The following is a 17,383-nucleotide window of genomic DNA, read 5'->3' as shown; positions in this document are numbered from 1 at the left end:
TGTACTGCAGTCAAAAGAAGACTGTCATTTCCATCTGCAGTAATTTTGTATTTGGCTTGAGCAGACACACAAAGTTCCACATGCATGTATGGAAGGACGAGGATCGCTTCCATCTGCATAGATGAAAAGTTAGTGTTAGTGATGGTGAGAGCACAGCAGGATCCCCTGTAAAGAGCAGAGCATGCGTCAGTGGCAACTTTTATATTTATCAGATAGATATAACTGTATGGGTCAGATACAATGCAAAAAAAAAGAGAAAACGCAACATGAAAATGAGAGCAGTGTTGGAGGTGGATTACATCAGTTAGTTCACATGCATGTAGTCTTTATATTTGCTTAAAATGTTACTTAAGTCTCGATGTTTTTTAAAATCTAAGGTATTTCATCAGTTAAAGTAGGCAGGGGTGGTGTAAGAAACTACAAGCATATAACATAAGATGCATATATAAAGTTAATTTTCATCTCTTCAAGTGTGTAGCATGTTAACAGTGATACATGCAAAATGTCAAACTAGCCAAAGCCAACACTGAAGGAAAAAAGTAAAACTGGTTGGATAGTATGACTTCTCTACTGTGATCATCACAGATTAATGGTGAGACTAAATTGTGATTTACCCTTGTTGAACTGTGTATCAGCTAACAAGATTTGCAGGCTTGTAAACCATGAGGTATTATAAATTATTAGGCACCGCTTGAATGTGAGAACTTCATTATTCTCCTCTGGAGGAAGATTATATTTGCTGTAAGAGGGGTGTATTCTACATGCATGCACACTCAACACAGAAATGCTGCAGCTGGCTGGAGGATTCAAACCCACCAGCCTCTCCTGCTGTGAAGTGACAGTGCTGACCTCTGCAGCACCGTGCTGCCTATGTGGAGTTTGCATGTTCTCCTGGTGCCTGTGTGGGTTCTCTCCAGCTACTCTGGCTGGATGATGTGTAAAGTGGTGATTCTAAATGAATCCCGTTGCTATAAATGTGAGCGTTCCTGGTTGTCTGTCCTGTTGAGTTAGACCTGCCACCACACTGGTGACTTGTCCAGGTCTACCCACTTCTTGCCGGTGACAGCCGAGAGGAGTTTCAGCCCCTTTGTGGCAATGAATTGGATAAGCGGGAGAAAATGGATGGATGGAGGCATGCATTGCGCATTACAGATTAAAGGTTAAAATGTCTTATTTGGTGGATGGGCCATAGCTTTTTCCCTTCTGAAAACCAGGTGTCGACATTACCCACAACCTGGCTGCATCTTACCTGGTAGACATTATACTAATGGCTAATGTGCCCTCAAGTAGAAGTAGTTCCCCTTTTATTTAGGATCTGTGGATAACCGGCCATTACACTTTCCTCCTTTTACAAACACTTTTGTGCTCTAATTTTCTTTTCAGACTGATGAGCAAGCCATGCTGGAAGACACTCAAGTAGCCCTAATTGACCTGGAGAAAGTCACCTTCTACTTCCAGGAATTTGAAGGGGAGCCTCTTGTTGCCAGTATGTACTCTGTGTTTTAGTTCACATTAGCATCTTCTGACGGTTATCATCACAGGGTTCTGATTGCTATTAATAAATTCTAAACTCTCCCTTTCCTCTCCTCTGGCAGACATGCCCATTTCATACCAGGTGGAGGGCAATCTCCAGGCCTTGAAAGTTTGCTTCTACCTTGAGAGTTTCTATTTCTCTCAGCTGCCTTACAGGCTGAAAAACGGAGGAGGTGTCAAAATCTACCCAGTTCTCTTCACACAAGGTAAAGTGAGCCTAACTGCTGTAAGAAGATCAGTCCTCACATTATGCGTGGTCAGTATATGCAATGCCTTTATCTTTCACTTGCTCTGTTGATCCCTTTTTAGCGCTCGAGAGTATGGAAGGATACTACTACAGAGATAATGTGTCAGTGGAGGAATACCAGGCCCAAATCAATGCTGCCTCATTGGATAAGGTCAAGCAGTACAACAAAAGACTGAGGTATTGTAAATGACACACACACACACGGATGGATTAGATAGATCCAATAATAATGTAATAATGATAATAATAATAATGATGATAATAATAATGATAATAATACAAAAAATATCATGAAATAACACAAGAATCCTTAAAATAAAAAAATCTCTACCTCTTAGCTTGATTAAAAGTAAATTAAAAGTAAAAAAAAAAAAAAAAGGATAAATAAGAGTTACACAAAAGGCTACTGGAATGTCTGCTACGCTAATATGCGTATGAACTGTATGAGTCACACACTCACACTTTGAGATTGCGTTCCCTTTGTGATTTGGCTTTTTTACACTCTGGTATAAATCAAGATGACCTCCAATTCAGTCAGACTTGGGTGTCAACACCCAGCGGGGCCTCAAGGTGATTGGCTGAGAGAAACACAGCGGGAATGTTTTATGATTGGTTGCGAACGCACTCAGCAGGGGGAAGCAGTGATTGGATGAGGGTGCCCAGCATGTCACCGTTGCTGATGCAGTGCATTTACAGCTGCTGCACTCGGTTCCCTCGCACCACATTGGTTTGCTGCACACCTCTGTGAGACCCTCTGTGATTGGCCAAGTGAGGATAATTAAATACGATGAAAAGAAACGAGGAGAAGATGCCTTTGGGAGTAATAAATGAGAACTTAACTTTATTTAACTTCCTGAAAATGGCAATGAGCGAGTGTACAGTTGTGGTCGGAAGTTGATATATTCTCAGCATGGGCGTGAATGTCATGGTAATTTGTGGTCTTTTAGTGATTTCTTTGAACTGTTCTTTTTCCAGGGTGGAATGATTATACAGCACATGTCTTTAATGACATTAAAAACCAAATTTATTTTTTAATTTATCTAATACAGACAGGCTCCTGGGTTGTTCCTAACATCCTAACCAATTTCCTCTTATCTGAGGGTGACAGTTTGGGTCTTCTTGCAGACCTTGGCAAAGTGATGCCCCATCTGAATAACTTGTATTTGCATATATTGTTTGAACTTAGAAATGCCTCCAAGAAACCTTTAAAATATGTGTAAATGTGCAATTCTTCTTCTTAGATTTTCAATGAGTTTCTTGGACTTTCTCGTTGTTCTATTGGTGAGTGCTCTCAAACAAATCCTTTTTGTGCTTCAAAGAGTTGTAACCAATCACGATCACCTATGAGTAGTTAACAGGACTTGGTCTTGTCAAGCTAAAAGATACTGTAGAACTTTCAACACTTTTAAAAACCTTTAGGTGAGTGTATGTAGACATTTAAGCCTATATGTATAATTGTAAGCCCATGCGAATGAGAGAAAAATCCAAAATAAATTCAAACTTGTGCATCCAATTCTTGTTTTTCAAAGTCATTAAAGATGTAATCTGTACAATCATTCCAATCTGGAAAAAGAACAGTTCAAAGAAATTATTAAAAACCCCAAATTACCATGACTTTCATACCCCTGATGAGTGGATGTGAACTTCTGACCTGCAGTTTGCACTATGTTGTCAGAGGATCGCTGCAGTTTTAATGAAAAGGCTAGCTTGTGATTTCACAGAGCTGAAATCACATTAAAACCAGCTGTGTATAAACTGGAAATTCTTAGACTATCTAATTTAGAAGTTACATGTGGCTTTTGAAGTGTTACAAATGTCCTGTTGCAAGATGAGAGCTTAATAAATATATAGGCTGATTTTCTTTCAGTTATGATGATTGGACACAAATTCATCATAGCAGAAAGCCTTCTTTACATCCTTCTGCCAGTGTAACTAAGAGTCCTGTTACATCAACACTAAATAATGATGATTTTTATAAACTATCCCGGTTCATAAAAATTAACAATCCTTCTCATGCAGAGATGTTTGAAGCCCAGTTAAAATATGTTTCCCTCGCTGAATACCTCAAAAGTTCGACAACTTGACATATCAGCGTCGACTAAACATCTGCTGCAGGTCGGGCGGATAATTAAATACAAAGCAGATCTTGTATCAGAACTTTTTCTTAGCATTCAGGGACGGGCATGCTGTGGGGGTTTGAATAATTTAAGGTTTGAGCAGTCCCGTGCCACATCAGTACCGAACCACTCAAGCAAAGTGTTCATTACCGGGACTGCTTTCTGGGGAGAGTTTTTAAATTGTTTGCAGTGTTTAGTTTGAGTGTTTTGTGAGTATCAGATTGCCCAAAGCAGAATTTAGGAGAGCAGATTTTGCTGTGCATGGGCCTTTTCTGCTTGCCCTCCTAACTCTTTGTGCGTCAGATCTCCTGGGATTCTACAACCTTTTTAATAGTCAAATATTGCTATTTTGTTGCATCTCTTTCATCTCATCAGCTCCATTTCTGCAGACTGCATTGAAGATAAAGGTTATCAGTATCTAAAATGTCATTAGTCTAACCTTTTCATCTTATTTTCTATTGTAACCTTTTCACATGAATTATCTAAGCAAACCATTTGTTTCTAAATGGTGCAAACCATACACATAGAGTAGGAACTTTCTGGAATTAAGCCATGTTGTTTAGGACAGCCTTTGGTTTGACATGTGTGCACATGTACTGTAAATGTCTGTACACTTATACATTTACTTAAAAAAACTTAAATTGAATTGACAGTACAGGCTCCAGCATTAACTCAGAGCAGATGTGTCTTACAGGCAAGCAAGTGTGGCTGGTGATTTTGGGAGCATTAGGGGTGCTGGGTAGGGATTTGGAGAGGTAGTGTGCTTCAGGGATACAAGCAGAGTGAAACTGTTGGAGACTGTGCTCTTCTCAAATACTGCTTTTCAGCAAAACCTGTTGCAGCATAAAACGGCTGATTATTTCAGTTGAAATCCAATAAGCTCTCTAAGCTCTCAAGACAGTTTTCAGGCCTCATGCTGTATATATACTGCAGTCTAGTGGGGTGAATCAGGGGGTGTAGAGTTGACATATATATCTGCTCCCAAGCAACGACTCTACAAAAAGTCACTTCTTTTTTTTCTTTTTTTTTTTGAGTGTGGGCAGCAGTTTGACTTCTTTATTTTCTGCTGATGTGATTCCCTGCAGCAACACCAGCGAGAAATCACAATGCAAAGCACACGAGCTGAGCACATAAACTTAACTGCAACTGTTTGTCAGTAACTGCTTCCACCTCTTATTTTTCTCCTTCTTTCGGACGCCCCCTTGTAAACCTCCCCTTTCACTCTTGCTGCCATCCTTTTTTCACAGATCACATTTTGTGGGAAAATACTGTAAAATAAAATGTGTCCAGTGAATAAATGATGATTAATACACGTGATGATCCTCAATTAACTTTTTGTCGTCTTGGAATTTATTCGAGCTTTAGGGTTGTCCGCAAAGCTTAACAAAAAAACAAAACAAAACACAAAAACAAAACGCATGAGCTAAACCAGACCTCAAGACTCATGTTTAAAACATTCAAAGGTGCTCAGAAACTTGGCATCAAACGGATCAGCACATACAAAACATGTATGTATAGAATTTGAAATGGTGAAAAACAACCGATCTATTTTAATTTTTAATTTATTAGAGAAAGTGGGGAGGCGTCACCATGGCAACCAAGATAACAAAGTTTTCAGAAGAAGTGGGAAACCATCATCCTTTTCTAAAGTGATGATGCTGCATAGCATATCAATAGCATATTTAAAAATAATAGAGAAGCAATGTGAAAGCCAGTGATGTGGAAGACCTGAACTTGATTTAATCACCTCACTGAAACGATAGTCACTGAAATGATGTGTATATCCAGAAATGAAAAATCAAATTAAGGATCACAAAAAGCATGCAAATCAATACTGTTGCTTTAAATTTGCTAGGGAATCATTCATTGTCATTCATTTATATGAAAGTGAAGTGAAGCCAGATGTGAACAACTGCCCGTTTCTGCTCCCACCCAGAGTGTTTCCTTGTTTTAAACGTCACAAAGTAAACAGTCCCAGGTGGTTTTCAGTAGTTAGTGCTGTGGTCTCACTCCGTGTAATATTACCAGCAGTTTTCTTTTGCCGGGTGCCATGTGTCATCCGGCTGACCACAGACCAGGCTGTGATGTCACTCCTCCCTCCGCTGCAGAGTTCCAACCTCGAGCACCTCGTTATCCTTGGAGTTCAGCCACAGCAGTGTTGGGTTAAACCCACGCTGTGGGCCGGAGCCAGAGGCTGACTGACAGACAGACCGAGTGCTGAACACACATTACTGAACTGAATGAACTGCAGGAATGAGGGTTGAACGCTGTCTTGCTGTCGACTCCTTAGACAGATTCCCATTATTCCCAAGAACCCATGTGCATTTGGGACCCTGAAGGTGTAGTTATTTAGAAATTAGATTTTTATTTTTAAACTAACATTTCTTTTTATCAAATGCTGGCAGTGGAATCATTTTGAATTAAAGGTAAAGAGAGCTTCTCATTATATTTTCCTCTTGTGGGATCCCGTTTAAAAGAAACAAGTTTTTCTGCAGGAACGATTTGGGGTTTGCGTGCATCATTTTGTCCATGCGGTGCTTTTCATTGTGAAATGCTGAAGCACAAGGTAATATTTTATGTCTACATCAACTAATATTTTTGTGCTTACCCTGATCTTTGCCAGCATGTGTTGTGGACAATTTCAGAGCGGTAAATAATACCACAATCTGTGTCTATGGCTTTCACTGTTCGTACCCACAAAAAGACGCAGCATGATCTGTGCCAACCCATCATGTCAGATGAAGTCACTCACAAGTTTAACCACAAAACATGAACTCATGGGCCAGAATGGGTTAGTCAGCGGTATATAGAGCCAGAAACTGCACCCACGTTTTCAAGCTTGCATAAACCATCTTAGCTGACATGTGCATTTATCTAAAAGGACCCAGAAACACTGATGTGTTCAAAAGTGACAGATTCCTTAGTCACAGGTTTGCAGTTCGCTTAAATCGCATGCAAGTTCCCTGTCGTGCAAAAATCACAAAGATATCGAGTTTATTTGAGGGAATAAGAAAACTCTCTCAAAATGGGTAGAAGTACATGGAAAGAAGAGAAATCCCCCCCACCCCATCCCCCTCCCTCCCTTTAGGATCAGTAATAATAGAAGAGGGAAGATTGAAATGGTGAAATGGCAAGGTGGGGATTTCAGAGAGGGGATGAGAATGATGGGTTGAGGGCAGTGTGTGCAAGAGAGAGTTGGTCAGGGAAAGTAGATTGACGAAAGGAGAATCAGAGCAGAGAGCACGCAAATGCATTATTCAGAGAGAGAGGGGGAGAGATTATTGCAGGTTCATGATTTTTATCACATTTTGCTCTTATTGACAAGACCTTTCAGGAGGGACCTGGGTTTTCCATGTAGATACACCCTTCCAGTGCAAGAATATAAAGGTGCAGCAGTCGCTAAATGTAGTCTGCTCATGACTTGTATGTGCAGCATATTCTTGTTGCAGGTGTAACAGTATCTGAGAGTGTAAGCAGGAAGCCTCAGTGGAGAAACTGCAATGTTGTGCTGCAGCCACTGAGCATTTCTCCCTAATTAAAACACATTTGGCAGTAACGGGGGAAAATGTTTGGCAGTTGATGTCCCTCTGATTTTAAAAAGAAGAAACAAAAGCTTGATTTATGTGGATATAAAAATTCTACACAGTCTGACAAATGCAGTATAATGATTCTGTGCATGCTGGTTGATAAGCAATAAATTTAGATGTATAGCTCTATCCAATTGTTGGTTTATATTATTAGACTGTTTAATGTTTTGTTAATTAAACAGTCATTTGTCATCACACCACAGCTTCTTCTAAGACATTTGCGCATATAGATACTCTACCAGCCATATGGACCCCATAATCATATCGCTTCACTTTATGTTGTTTAAGCAAAAGTGTTTAATGCCTGTCACAGGCTATATATTTTCAGGTCTAACACCGTTGCAGTATTCCCTCATTCCTTTTTAGATTTCACTTGCCTGCTGCTGGAACAGAGCATAGATGTGTTCAAATGCCAAATGTCCATCAATGTGATTCACTTGATTAGTTAATGGCTCGAGGTAGGTTTATCCTATACTTAGATAGCTGCATGTATCCACTCCAGCTGGCATCCTCAAAAACGTCAACAAAAAAAGGCATGTAAATTTATACCAGCAATAAAAGCCTCCTGGGCAGCTTCCTTGGCGTAGATCTCTCAGGACACATCCTCAGTATATGCCCAGAAAAGGAAATGATGGGTAGTTTGACATGACTTTAGATTGTTCCACATGCAGCACAGTGCTCAACATCACCAGTATATAGCTGTGTTCCAGTAACACAGTTTCTACCTCTAACCGATGGTGTTTTTCCTTCCTCTTGGCTCACGGCAGTATTGTTAGTTATAGCAGTAGCTACTGTGGAAAATCTTTCCATTCGGCATGCATTAGCACTGCAGGACTCTAAAAAGATTACGCTTCCAGGCGGAGCAAAAGTCATGCAGCGGTGCAGCTCGTTTGAGTATTTTTAGTTTAGTGAAGAATTTGGCTTAATTGAGCTATTATGGATATTATGTATTTATGGATAATTCTAGATATTCAGTGTTATTATAGCGATTGCCTATGGATATTAACCTAACTTCAGGAGGAAGATATTTTGGTCTTCTATGCTAGTCCCAAGCAGCATCATTGCTTTCTTTCTGTTTTTCTCCACTTTGGAAAATGCTGCAGTTTTTGCTCTGGCAGAGGGAGTCCCAATTCACTAGAGCTCTGAGGAAGGTGGAGAGGCTTCGTTCTACTCCAGCTAGTGTGCACTGAACCTCTGTTTATAAAGCCCAGAGGGCTGAGCTTTTTCCCATTTATCACTTCTCTTTGATTCAATCATTGATTGGCTGTAATGATGACAGCTCTGCACATAGTGATGCTTAATGCGGTGGACCTTGACTCAGCTCTGTGCCACGTCCGGCACTAGTTTTAAAGATCCAGGAATACTTTGCATTTATTTATGTGCCCCATTAGGATCATAAATTTGGTCCCCATTTTAAGCAAGTCGCTCACCTTGTATTTTAGTAAATTTGCATGTCCTCAGTGTCCCAGTGAGAGCGTTTTAGTCACACAGTAACTACTCATTAAGAGTAGCACAATGTTGCTTTAGCTGAAAAGGATTGGAATTTCTCTCTTTATTATATGGCATGACATACATGGCAGTGTATTCACAGATGTCAAAGATCAGGTACATATTACATCCACCAACATGTGCTTTTACATCTTTGTAAAAATAGGACAAATGTGTGGGATAAGAAAATGACTTTTCTCACACATTCACACACACCATTTCACTGGTGTCATTGCGCTAACATCGCCGTGCGGTATGCGAGGGTCCTTGGAAGCCCTCATTAGCCCCCAGGTAGCTCTGCCACACAGAGAGGAGAATTTAATAATGGAGGGTGTCATTAATCATGGCTTTCTGAGTGATTTACATGGACCAGTATGGACCATACATAAGGTCATACGTAACGGCATAAATTCAAGACAATTTACTTGTGTGAATGAGTATGAAACTAAACCCACGGAAAGCATTAACACGTTTAATTCAAGGGGGCAATTTATGTTTCTTTTGGACGGTTTAATGTGCAGGATGTGGCGCTAATACAAGTGTTCCCACGCTACTTGTCTGAAAACATCTGTGCCTCAGATTCCTCTTCGTTGACGTTGCAGCTGACTGCTAATGCTCCCGTGCTATAAAGGGCCTCGAGAGCCTTATTGTCATGAAGGTAAAGAAACAAAGAGAATTAAGTATTCTCATTGGCTCAGTGAAAGAAAACCGGCTACATGCAGAGCAGGTCATCTTTGGCCTGCAGCCAAATTCTCCATTAGAGCCTCATGTGAAACGCTATTGGCCGTGTGTGTGTGTGCGCGTGTCCGGTTTTCTGTTTTGTTGTTATTTCAGAGAGAGCCACAAGCAAGCTTTACCTATGGTTGTCTCAGTCTCTACTAAAAGCAAAAACACGAGGAAGGCAAATTCTTGTAAGCACGACAAGCTTGATTGCACATACTTAATGCAACCTTTATTTTTGGTACACACTTACTTTCAGATGGTAGGCTCAAGCTTTGATTGGCATAGTTTTCCCCAAAAACAAACAACAAAAACAATACAAAAAACACTTGAGAATTAAATAAGAGAAGTTTTTCAATTTTAACATTAGAGCGTGCAGGTGGGTTAGAAAATCGATGCCTGTAAGGGGAGTCGAAACTGGAGCCGTTATAGTGTGTTACAGTGTGAAGAAATAACACCCAGTGGATTTTTCAACCCTGTGTGTTTGTGTGTGTTCTTTACCGCACGGTGGTATGTTTGCACACTGTGTGTGGCCTTAAAATGTCATATTTCATCCATAATAAAGGTTTCTAAGGTGCTCAGTTTCCAAAGCTCTGACAAAACATCATCGGCTCAGGAGATGTAACGCAGGTCCTTTTTAAATCACACATCACTTGTAAGTTGGACTCCTATTATTTTGTCATTAGAGAGACCTCCACGAGAGTCTGGCCCGCTTCTTGAGCTGTGGTTGGTGGTATTTTTAGTACGACTCTTACCGCAGGAGGATGAGATAATCAGTGGGTATTATGACCTTGGTTCTGCAAAAAAGAAGCGTGCAAGGGCGAGATGAGGTGCGTCTGTTTTGTCTGAAAAAGATAAACAACTGTGTGCAGACAAAGTAGAGTTGGACAGTTACACAAAAGTCGACTGCTATCGGACAGATTCTATTATATACGTTGAAGATAAAAGTCTGAGCAGTTGACCGATAAGGACGAGGGTGAATGGGCTCACAGTTGGAGTAAACAGATAACAGAACAGGAACTATTTCAGGGTGAGGAATTCCAATAAATGTCATTTTGTGTGGCGTTCACAGTCTTTCAATGCGTGCTGCTGATTTGGTAAGTGAATAGTGTTTGCTTTGGAAGCTGTTGAATGTAACCTTCGCTTACTTCTCAGATTTGTCCTTGAACGCCACACTCGTATTCCAATAAGTATGCACTCACTTACAAATGGAGCTTAAGCCAAATACTAAATGACCGTTTACCCCTGACATGTGCTATTCGGCAATTTGTGGGCTTTTGGCCACTTTAAATGCTCAGACTATCCTAGTCTGTCTTGAGCATCATTTGAATGATAAGGTCATCTTGAACCAATTACATGGGCTGTTAGCTGCATCTGAACCCTTAGTAAAGTCTGCTCATAGTCCTTTTGAAGAGCACACCTCAGAGTTAACGCATCATTTGGCCGATAGGCATTAGTTACCAGGAAACATTTACATGTGAAAGAATAGACTCAGGACTCATCTGTATCACAGAATAGATGCATGCTGTGTAATATTTAAATAGGCTTAAGTGATTAGGAAAATTCATCTGTTTTTTACACATATGCGTTGGTTCACCGGGTGGGTGCAGGTTTCCTCCAGTATGACTATAGTATATATTTAATGCTTGTTTTTTCAATGAATTTTCATTTCAGCTGGAATAGTTTATAATTGCTATAAAATCTTGAGTCAGGGATGTGTTAACTATGCCCTGATTAATTAATTTCATTAATATTATGTCAAGCATAAACACCACAGACATAATGAATGCCTGCTTGGCTTGATTTTAATCACTTAATAGCAGAGTGAATGCAGATGAATGAGATGTGCTTCACTGATTCTTGTAAACAGTCCCCCTCCTTCACAGTCTGCAGTTGCTGAGTTTTTTTAAAGTTTTTTTTTTTGCTTCTTTATTATATTAGAGATTTCAGAAATGTGTTATATCGGTGAATGTACGTTAAACATTATAATTGCTTCTAGCTAGAGGTAATGGAGTATGTGATTTTATTACAGGGTGTTTAATGTGGTGTAGTGTATCTATTTTTAGCACGCTGCTGGATTACTGAGATTTGATGGAGCCACAGACTGCTGAGTTTGCACCAGTAGCACTCCACCTCAGAAGGACTCATTGCGGCATACAGCGCCCATCTGCAAGGACGCCAGTGCAGTGCTGCCTCCAGTGGAGGAGGAGGAACATTGATTGTGCTCCATGAATGAATGAGGGAATGGCATTTGGAGTGATGCCCAGGACGAGAGATGCTTAGTCTGTGTTTCTGCTTAGCTGTGCCCAAGTTACTCTCATGATTGATAGTCAGATGGTGGCGGTCCATAATGAGCAAGTGGCCTAGTTTTCCCAGAAAGCCAGCCAGTTCTCCTGATGACCTAATGGTGTAGGGAAACAGTTTGGATTTCATGCAGTGGAACCGCTAAATAGAAAAACAACTTTTGATTATTAAATGAAAGTCTTGTGTCATGTGATGGGTTTTAGTATGTGGCGTTTTCTCTCTTACTACATGTATTAACTTACCGTTTGTTTCTCACACAGGGCTTTCTACCTCGATCAGTCCAACATGCCGCCTAGTTCTGCACCAAAAGCAGCCCTTATAGATAAGGTAAGAACGACCTTACACAGCCTCACAGTATTTATGGTCTTCTAAAGGTAAGAACAGCAAAACTGTGTTCAATTTAATTAAGATTTAATTAGGAGAAAGAAATTACTAATTATAAAGGAAGAGTTGCCTTAAGAAAAACCAAGTTACATCCAGCTGTTCAGCCATTTAAAACCATGAATCTCTTCTCAAGCTCTGCATGGCTAGGTGCTTGACTTTTACATACCTGTGGCATTGGGTGAACAGGTTTGGCCAATAGTTTTGTCCATGCAGTGTAAATTGGTGCTTTTGCCTCATTCACACAACAACTTTTTTGTACGCTTACGCCTTTCTATCTAACATTCAAAGTCTGATAAACTTGTGGGAGAGCAACTCAGGGTTCAGTATTTTGTTGAGGGATACTTTGGCATGGGATCAAACCACCAATCTCCCCCTCTGAAGATTAAACGCTCTACCTCCTGAGCTACAGCCACCCCTTGTCTTGAAGCTCCTTCCCTCAGATTTCTGAAGCTCAGACTGTTTCACAGCCTGGGGGCACAGTGGCTAAAGGCTGATTTCTCCATGTGTTGTTGCTGAGTTCTGTGGGACCAGTAGGAAGCCAGTATCCAAGGATCTGAGACATCTGCTAGGTACAGATGTCTGAGAGAGGCTGGCGCCACACTATGAAAAACAAATGAAGCAGCCTTAACAAGTCAGTCAATGCAGTGGCTTTTAAAGGAAACTTTGATCTTCATTTATGGCTGCATATTTTATTCTTTGAATCAAGCAAAGCTGCTCTAGTAGACTCCTCCCTTTACCCCAAATGTCTACTTATTAGCTTTCCTTATAATCAGAAGGTCAGTGGGCTGTGTGCCTGACTATATTATGGATATCCCATCAGCCAACAACTAGATCAGATTGTTATATATGACAGCCTAAGACAGAAATGGTCTAACTCCAATGTTAACCTTATAATCTACTCAGTTTCTTTTCTTTTCTTTGTGATTTAATCCCACACTAACCTCTCTGCGTTGTTTCTGTCCAGTTAATGCGTCCCCTCAACGCTCTGGAGGAGCTCTACCGTCTGATGGAAAGTTTTATTAGTTGTCGCCGCACCGCTGCTTGTCAGTACACCGCCTGCGGGGCTTCTGGCGTGGGGCTGCTCTCTGTGGCCTCTGAGCTCTGCTCACGTCTGGGAGCCACACACATTGTCATGTGCAACAGCGGCGTTCATCGGTAAGTGCGTGGGCACATGTATTGTGCGTCTTCTACCTCACTATGGGCCGCCTCCAGTTAAATTATACGTTTTGCGCTCATCATGTTCTTTCTTTTGGCAGCGCACTTGCAATTTTCCTTTCTCTTTCATCTGTTTTGAGTTGACACTCTTCTCACCTTTCCCATTTCCACCGCAGTTTCTCCCTGCTCCCGTGCATCTCAGTTTATTCTCTAGCTACATCTCAATTTCATGAGCCCCACACTGTTTGCCCTTGGGGTTTTCTATTAATACACTTTTCTCTGCATTAATTAACAGCAGGATATTTTAGTTAATGACATGCTTCTCAGACCAGAGGAAGGCATACATAGGAGATGGACCAATTACTTCCATTCTCACTGAACTCTATATACAGCTTCCTAATTCACCTGCTGCTGAGGGCAGCATTCATCAGTGCACGAGGACAAAAATATCCAGATCGTTTGTCACCGCTGATCCCGAGTACAAGCTTTCATCTTCATCTCGTACTCTGCTCTTCCCCTACACCCACCCACCCACCCGTCTCTCTGATACCCTCTTCCTTTACCGTGTGACAGTTTCCACATCTTTTTGTCTCGGTTATATGCGCAGGCTCGCACACGCTCGTTCATGCATTCACCGTATGTGACTGATGGCTTGATAAAGGGCTGCGGATGGAGCGGTCTGGTTGACAGAGCTCTAATAGAAAGTTCCTGTCTGTGCAATGAGTTCTGTTTATGAACCTACAGCCTATATTTGTGTGTTTCCAATTACATTTACTGGCTACAACTCACTCAGATACGCAGGCTAAGTGTAGTGACACATCAGGTGACAACACCTGCCATATCAGAGCTTTATTTGTCAACAGGCTTTCTCTTTAAACACCGTTTTACCCTTTAAACTTGGAGAATGATGGGCGTATTGGACTTTGTTTGACGGGAGAGTGAATCGCAAATCCTTGGCCCGATGCAAGTTTTCTAAAAATCAATGTCATTAACTTTAGCAGATCAGGGTTTTATATATATATATATATATATATAAAACCCCTTTCTACTATTAACAGTGCACAGATTGTAGGAAAATGAAGCAATTTTTGCTGCTTTCTCTGTTGACTACGAATTGTTAAAATGTAAATGGTGAGCACGCCGGCTAAATCTGGAACAATTGAAAAGCCAGTGAAAGCAAGCCAGTAGATTAGCTATGTGGAAATTGCATTATCAGTGTGACAGTCTTCTCAGGCACTATTGATTGGATTAGTTGGCTTGATGGATGAGTTTTAATAACAGTGAAAGCGTGATATTTTGGGTGATATCAGAAAACCCTAGCGTTTCTCTGTTTTCCTTTTTTTCCCCCAGTTACTCTGAGGATTCACTGACTGAGAGCAAAAAAAAAAAAGTTACTACTAATTCTATATTTGGCCTGTTTATGCTTCCCCCCCCTTTTTTTAGTTCTCCTCTTAATTCTATCTTTCATTCTTTTGTGTCTTTTTTTTCTCTTGTTCATTTATCAGTATGGGCTCACTCTGCAGAAACACAAAGTTTAAATGGGATATGTGATGGAACAACATAAAACAAATGGGTATAAATCATCTCATACTATCTCACCAGCCCTAATCAAAAGGGAAAATGTGCAGGCTAACGCGCACACACACACAGATTTCGTGCAGTTCCTTCATCGTGCTCCAGCAGAAGAGATATTTAAAGATCCTCCTTTTTAGCTTTTTTTTTTTTTTTCTCCCCACTTCTTTATCGGTGTGGGAAGCTCAAAGCGGGTGCTTAAAATATTCTGGGGTGGCCTGTGAAAGGACATCCTCTGCAATTCTCTCCTGGGATATCTTTCGGCACATACTGGAAATGATTGTTGGGTTCATTACTTTTATCGTATCTTGTTTCCCTGTAATAAAGTTATGCAACTGAAACTCAAGGGGACTTTTAAATCTTGATTTGATTGACTCAAAATAACGGCTTCTGGCAGTGATAAGTCCCCCGTCTCACATCTGCTCTTTTTTTTCTTTTTTCTTTTCTCTTCCGTTCTCCTCGGTCAATGTGAAACCCTACCATGAGAGGAGGAGATATTAAACAAACAGCTCAGATTTCTTAGCAGCATCATGACAGTGTTGGAACTTTGGACAGTTCAATTTGCAGTGAAAAGGCTCTGGATCGATCTACCAGTACAGCTTGTTATCATAGAAAGGTCATCCAGCAGCCTTGATGCCCGTCACTGGCTCTCTAAGGATCTATCCCCACACTGCCATCTGTGTGTGCGTGTGTCTGTGTAAAGGCAGAAGAGGAAGAGGCTGGCTGTGTATGTGCCTGGGAACAAAGTTTGCTGCAACTAATGAATCACAGACTCGTGTCAGCACTCATTTTACACATATAGCATCCTTATGGTGGTGTGAGTATAGCGCCTCTGCCAAAGGAGAAGCACTGACTTGTCCTTGGACCTCTTTCTCTGGGCTGAGGACAAGAAAACCTGGAAGTCTCCTCAAGTCCCAGAGGTCTACCACAAATTTCCCTCACTTGTGCTTGTTCTAAGGCAAAGATCAGCGAACTTGTTATCCTCTTGATGCGCTGCGTTTGCTTGCGGTGATTGACTTTTCAGAAGCAAGTGCAGTGATTCATTAGAGCGGAGACGAGCGAAGGTGAGGTGGGTGCGATGTAATGGCAAGGTGTCAAGAGGAGCAAAACGCTCTCATGGTGATGTGATTTAGCTGAGCTGGATTTTATTCTCAGTTGATGTTTGTTTCAGTGTCAGATCTCACTTTCAGTCCCCGTCTGGTGCACAGGCTGCTCGACTGCCGTCATGTGTCAAACACGGACTGCATTTTAATATTGCAGAGTCATGGAATTGGGAAAAAGACATTAAAAACCTTTTGTTTTAGGCGTCACAAAGTCCTAGTCCCAGATTTCCTCAGTGGATACTGTATTTTGATTGATGGTAAAGAGGATGATTAAGCATCATTGCACTGTTTGATGAGAATAAGCCTGACCGCATGTTTTCTCTCTAACAGCTGCACCCTGAGTGTGACACTGGAGCAGGCCATCCTGCTGGCTCGAAACCACGGCCTTCCACCTCGCTGCATCATGCAGGCCACCGATGTCATGAGGAAGCAGGTATGTGTTTCGCAGATGTCTGCTATAACGAGCCGCTGCCCACTTTGTAGTTTTCCCAGTGCCATCCATTTACACACGTCTCTGACATTTCAGAGGGAGTGTTTTTGAAGGTAAAATAATTGTGCTTTGAATGGCTGTTAAAAAGAGCTTACCTGGCTGCCTTTGACTTAAACCCTGATTATATGATGCAAGGTGATTAATCACCACAGTGATCAGCTTCTCTTCTGTTTTGATAGGGAATGACAAGCTGCTCTGGCAGCCACCTCATTTTCTCGGGATATTTTTGTGCCGTCTTTTCCTCATCGCTTCTCCGGAAGCTGTGCAAACAAAGCAAAACTACAGACCTTCGGTTCAGTTTGTGAACACATTACGTAACCCCGTTCAAAGTAAAGCAGGAAAGCTAAAAAGTTTAAGACTGAAACTTTTACCTGTGAGTGAAACCTCATGGAGACAGTGCGGCGAGTGGAGAAAGGGTTGTTTTTAAAAGAGAAGAATGGTCAAAAGATTAAAAAGGGAAAAGAATTTCCACAGAATTGGACTGCAAAAACAATCAATTCCAAATCTTTTGTCTGCTTAATTTATCAGTAAGTAATGAGGGAACAGGACTCGCATTCCCTTTAAACATCTTGTCAATTTTGAGCCTCTGAAAATGTAGGACTGTTTTTAAAAATGGTTGTACTAAAACAGTAAATGCAATGCTTCTGTTAAACCTCTTGAAAGCTGAAAGTCCGCATTTCAAT

The 17,383-nt window shown here is 41.0% G+C and overlaps 1 protein-coding gene across 2 annotated transcripts in view; it reads left to right on the top strand.

The window, feature by feature from the left end:
- prex2 (phosphatidylinositol-3,4,5-trisphosphate-dependent Rac exchange factor 2) overlaps positions 1 to 17,383 on the top strand; it is a 99,312-nt gene that overhangs the window by 72,350 nt on the left and 9,579 nt on the right. For both annotated transcript variants that reach the window (XM_085173384.1, XM_085173383.1), the window contains exons 34-39: positions 1,384 to 1,486; positions 1,596 to 1,739; positions 1,843 to 1,957; positions 12,257 to 12,323; positions 13,345 to 13,535; positions 16,541 to 16,643. In XM_085173384.1, the coding sequence (XP_085029510.1) occupies positions 1,384 to 1,486; positions 1,596 to 1,739; positions 1,843 to 1,957; positions 12,257 to 12,323; positions 13,345 to 13,535; positions 16,541 to 16,643 (723 nt within the window). The remainder of the gene's footprint in view (positions 1 to 1,383; positions 1,487 to 1,595; positions 1,740 to 1,842; positions 1,958 to 12,256; positions 12,324 to 13,344; positions 13,536 to 16,540; positions 16,644 to 17,383) is intronic.

Source organism: Neolamprologus multifasciatus, chromosome 9 (assembly GCF_963576455.1).
Source record: "Neolamprologus multifasciatus chromosome 9, fNeoMul1.2, whole genome shotgun sequence".
NCBI classification, from domain to species: Eukaryota; Metazoa; Chordata; class Actinopteri; order Cichliformes; family Cichlidae; genus Neolamprologus; species Neolamprologus multifasciatus.
This window is presented reverse-complemented; position numbering and strand designations above follow the sequence as displayed.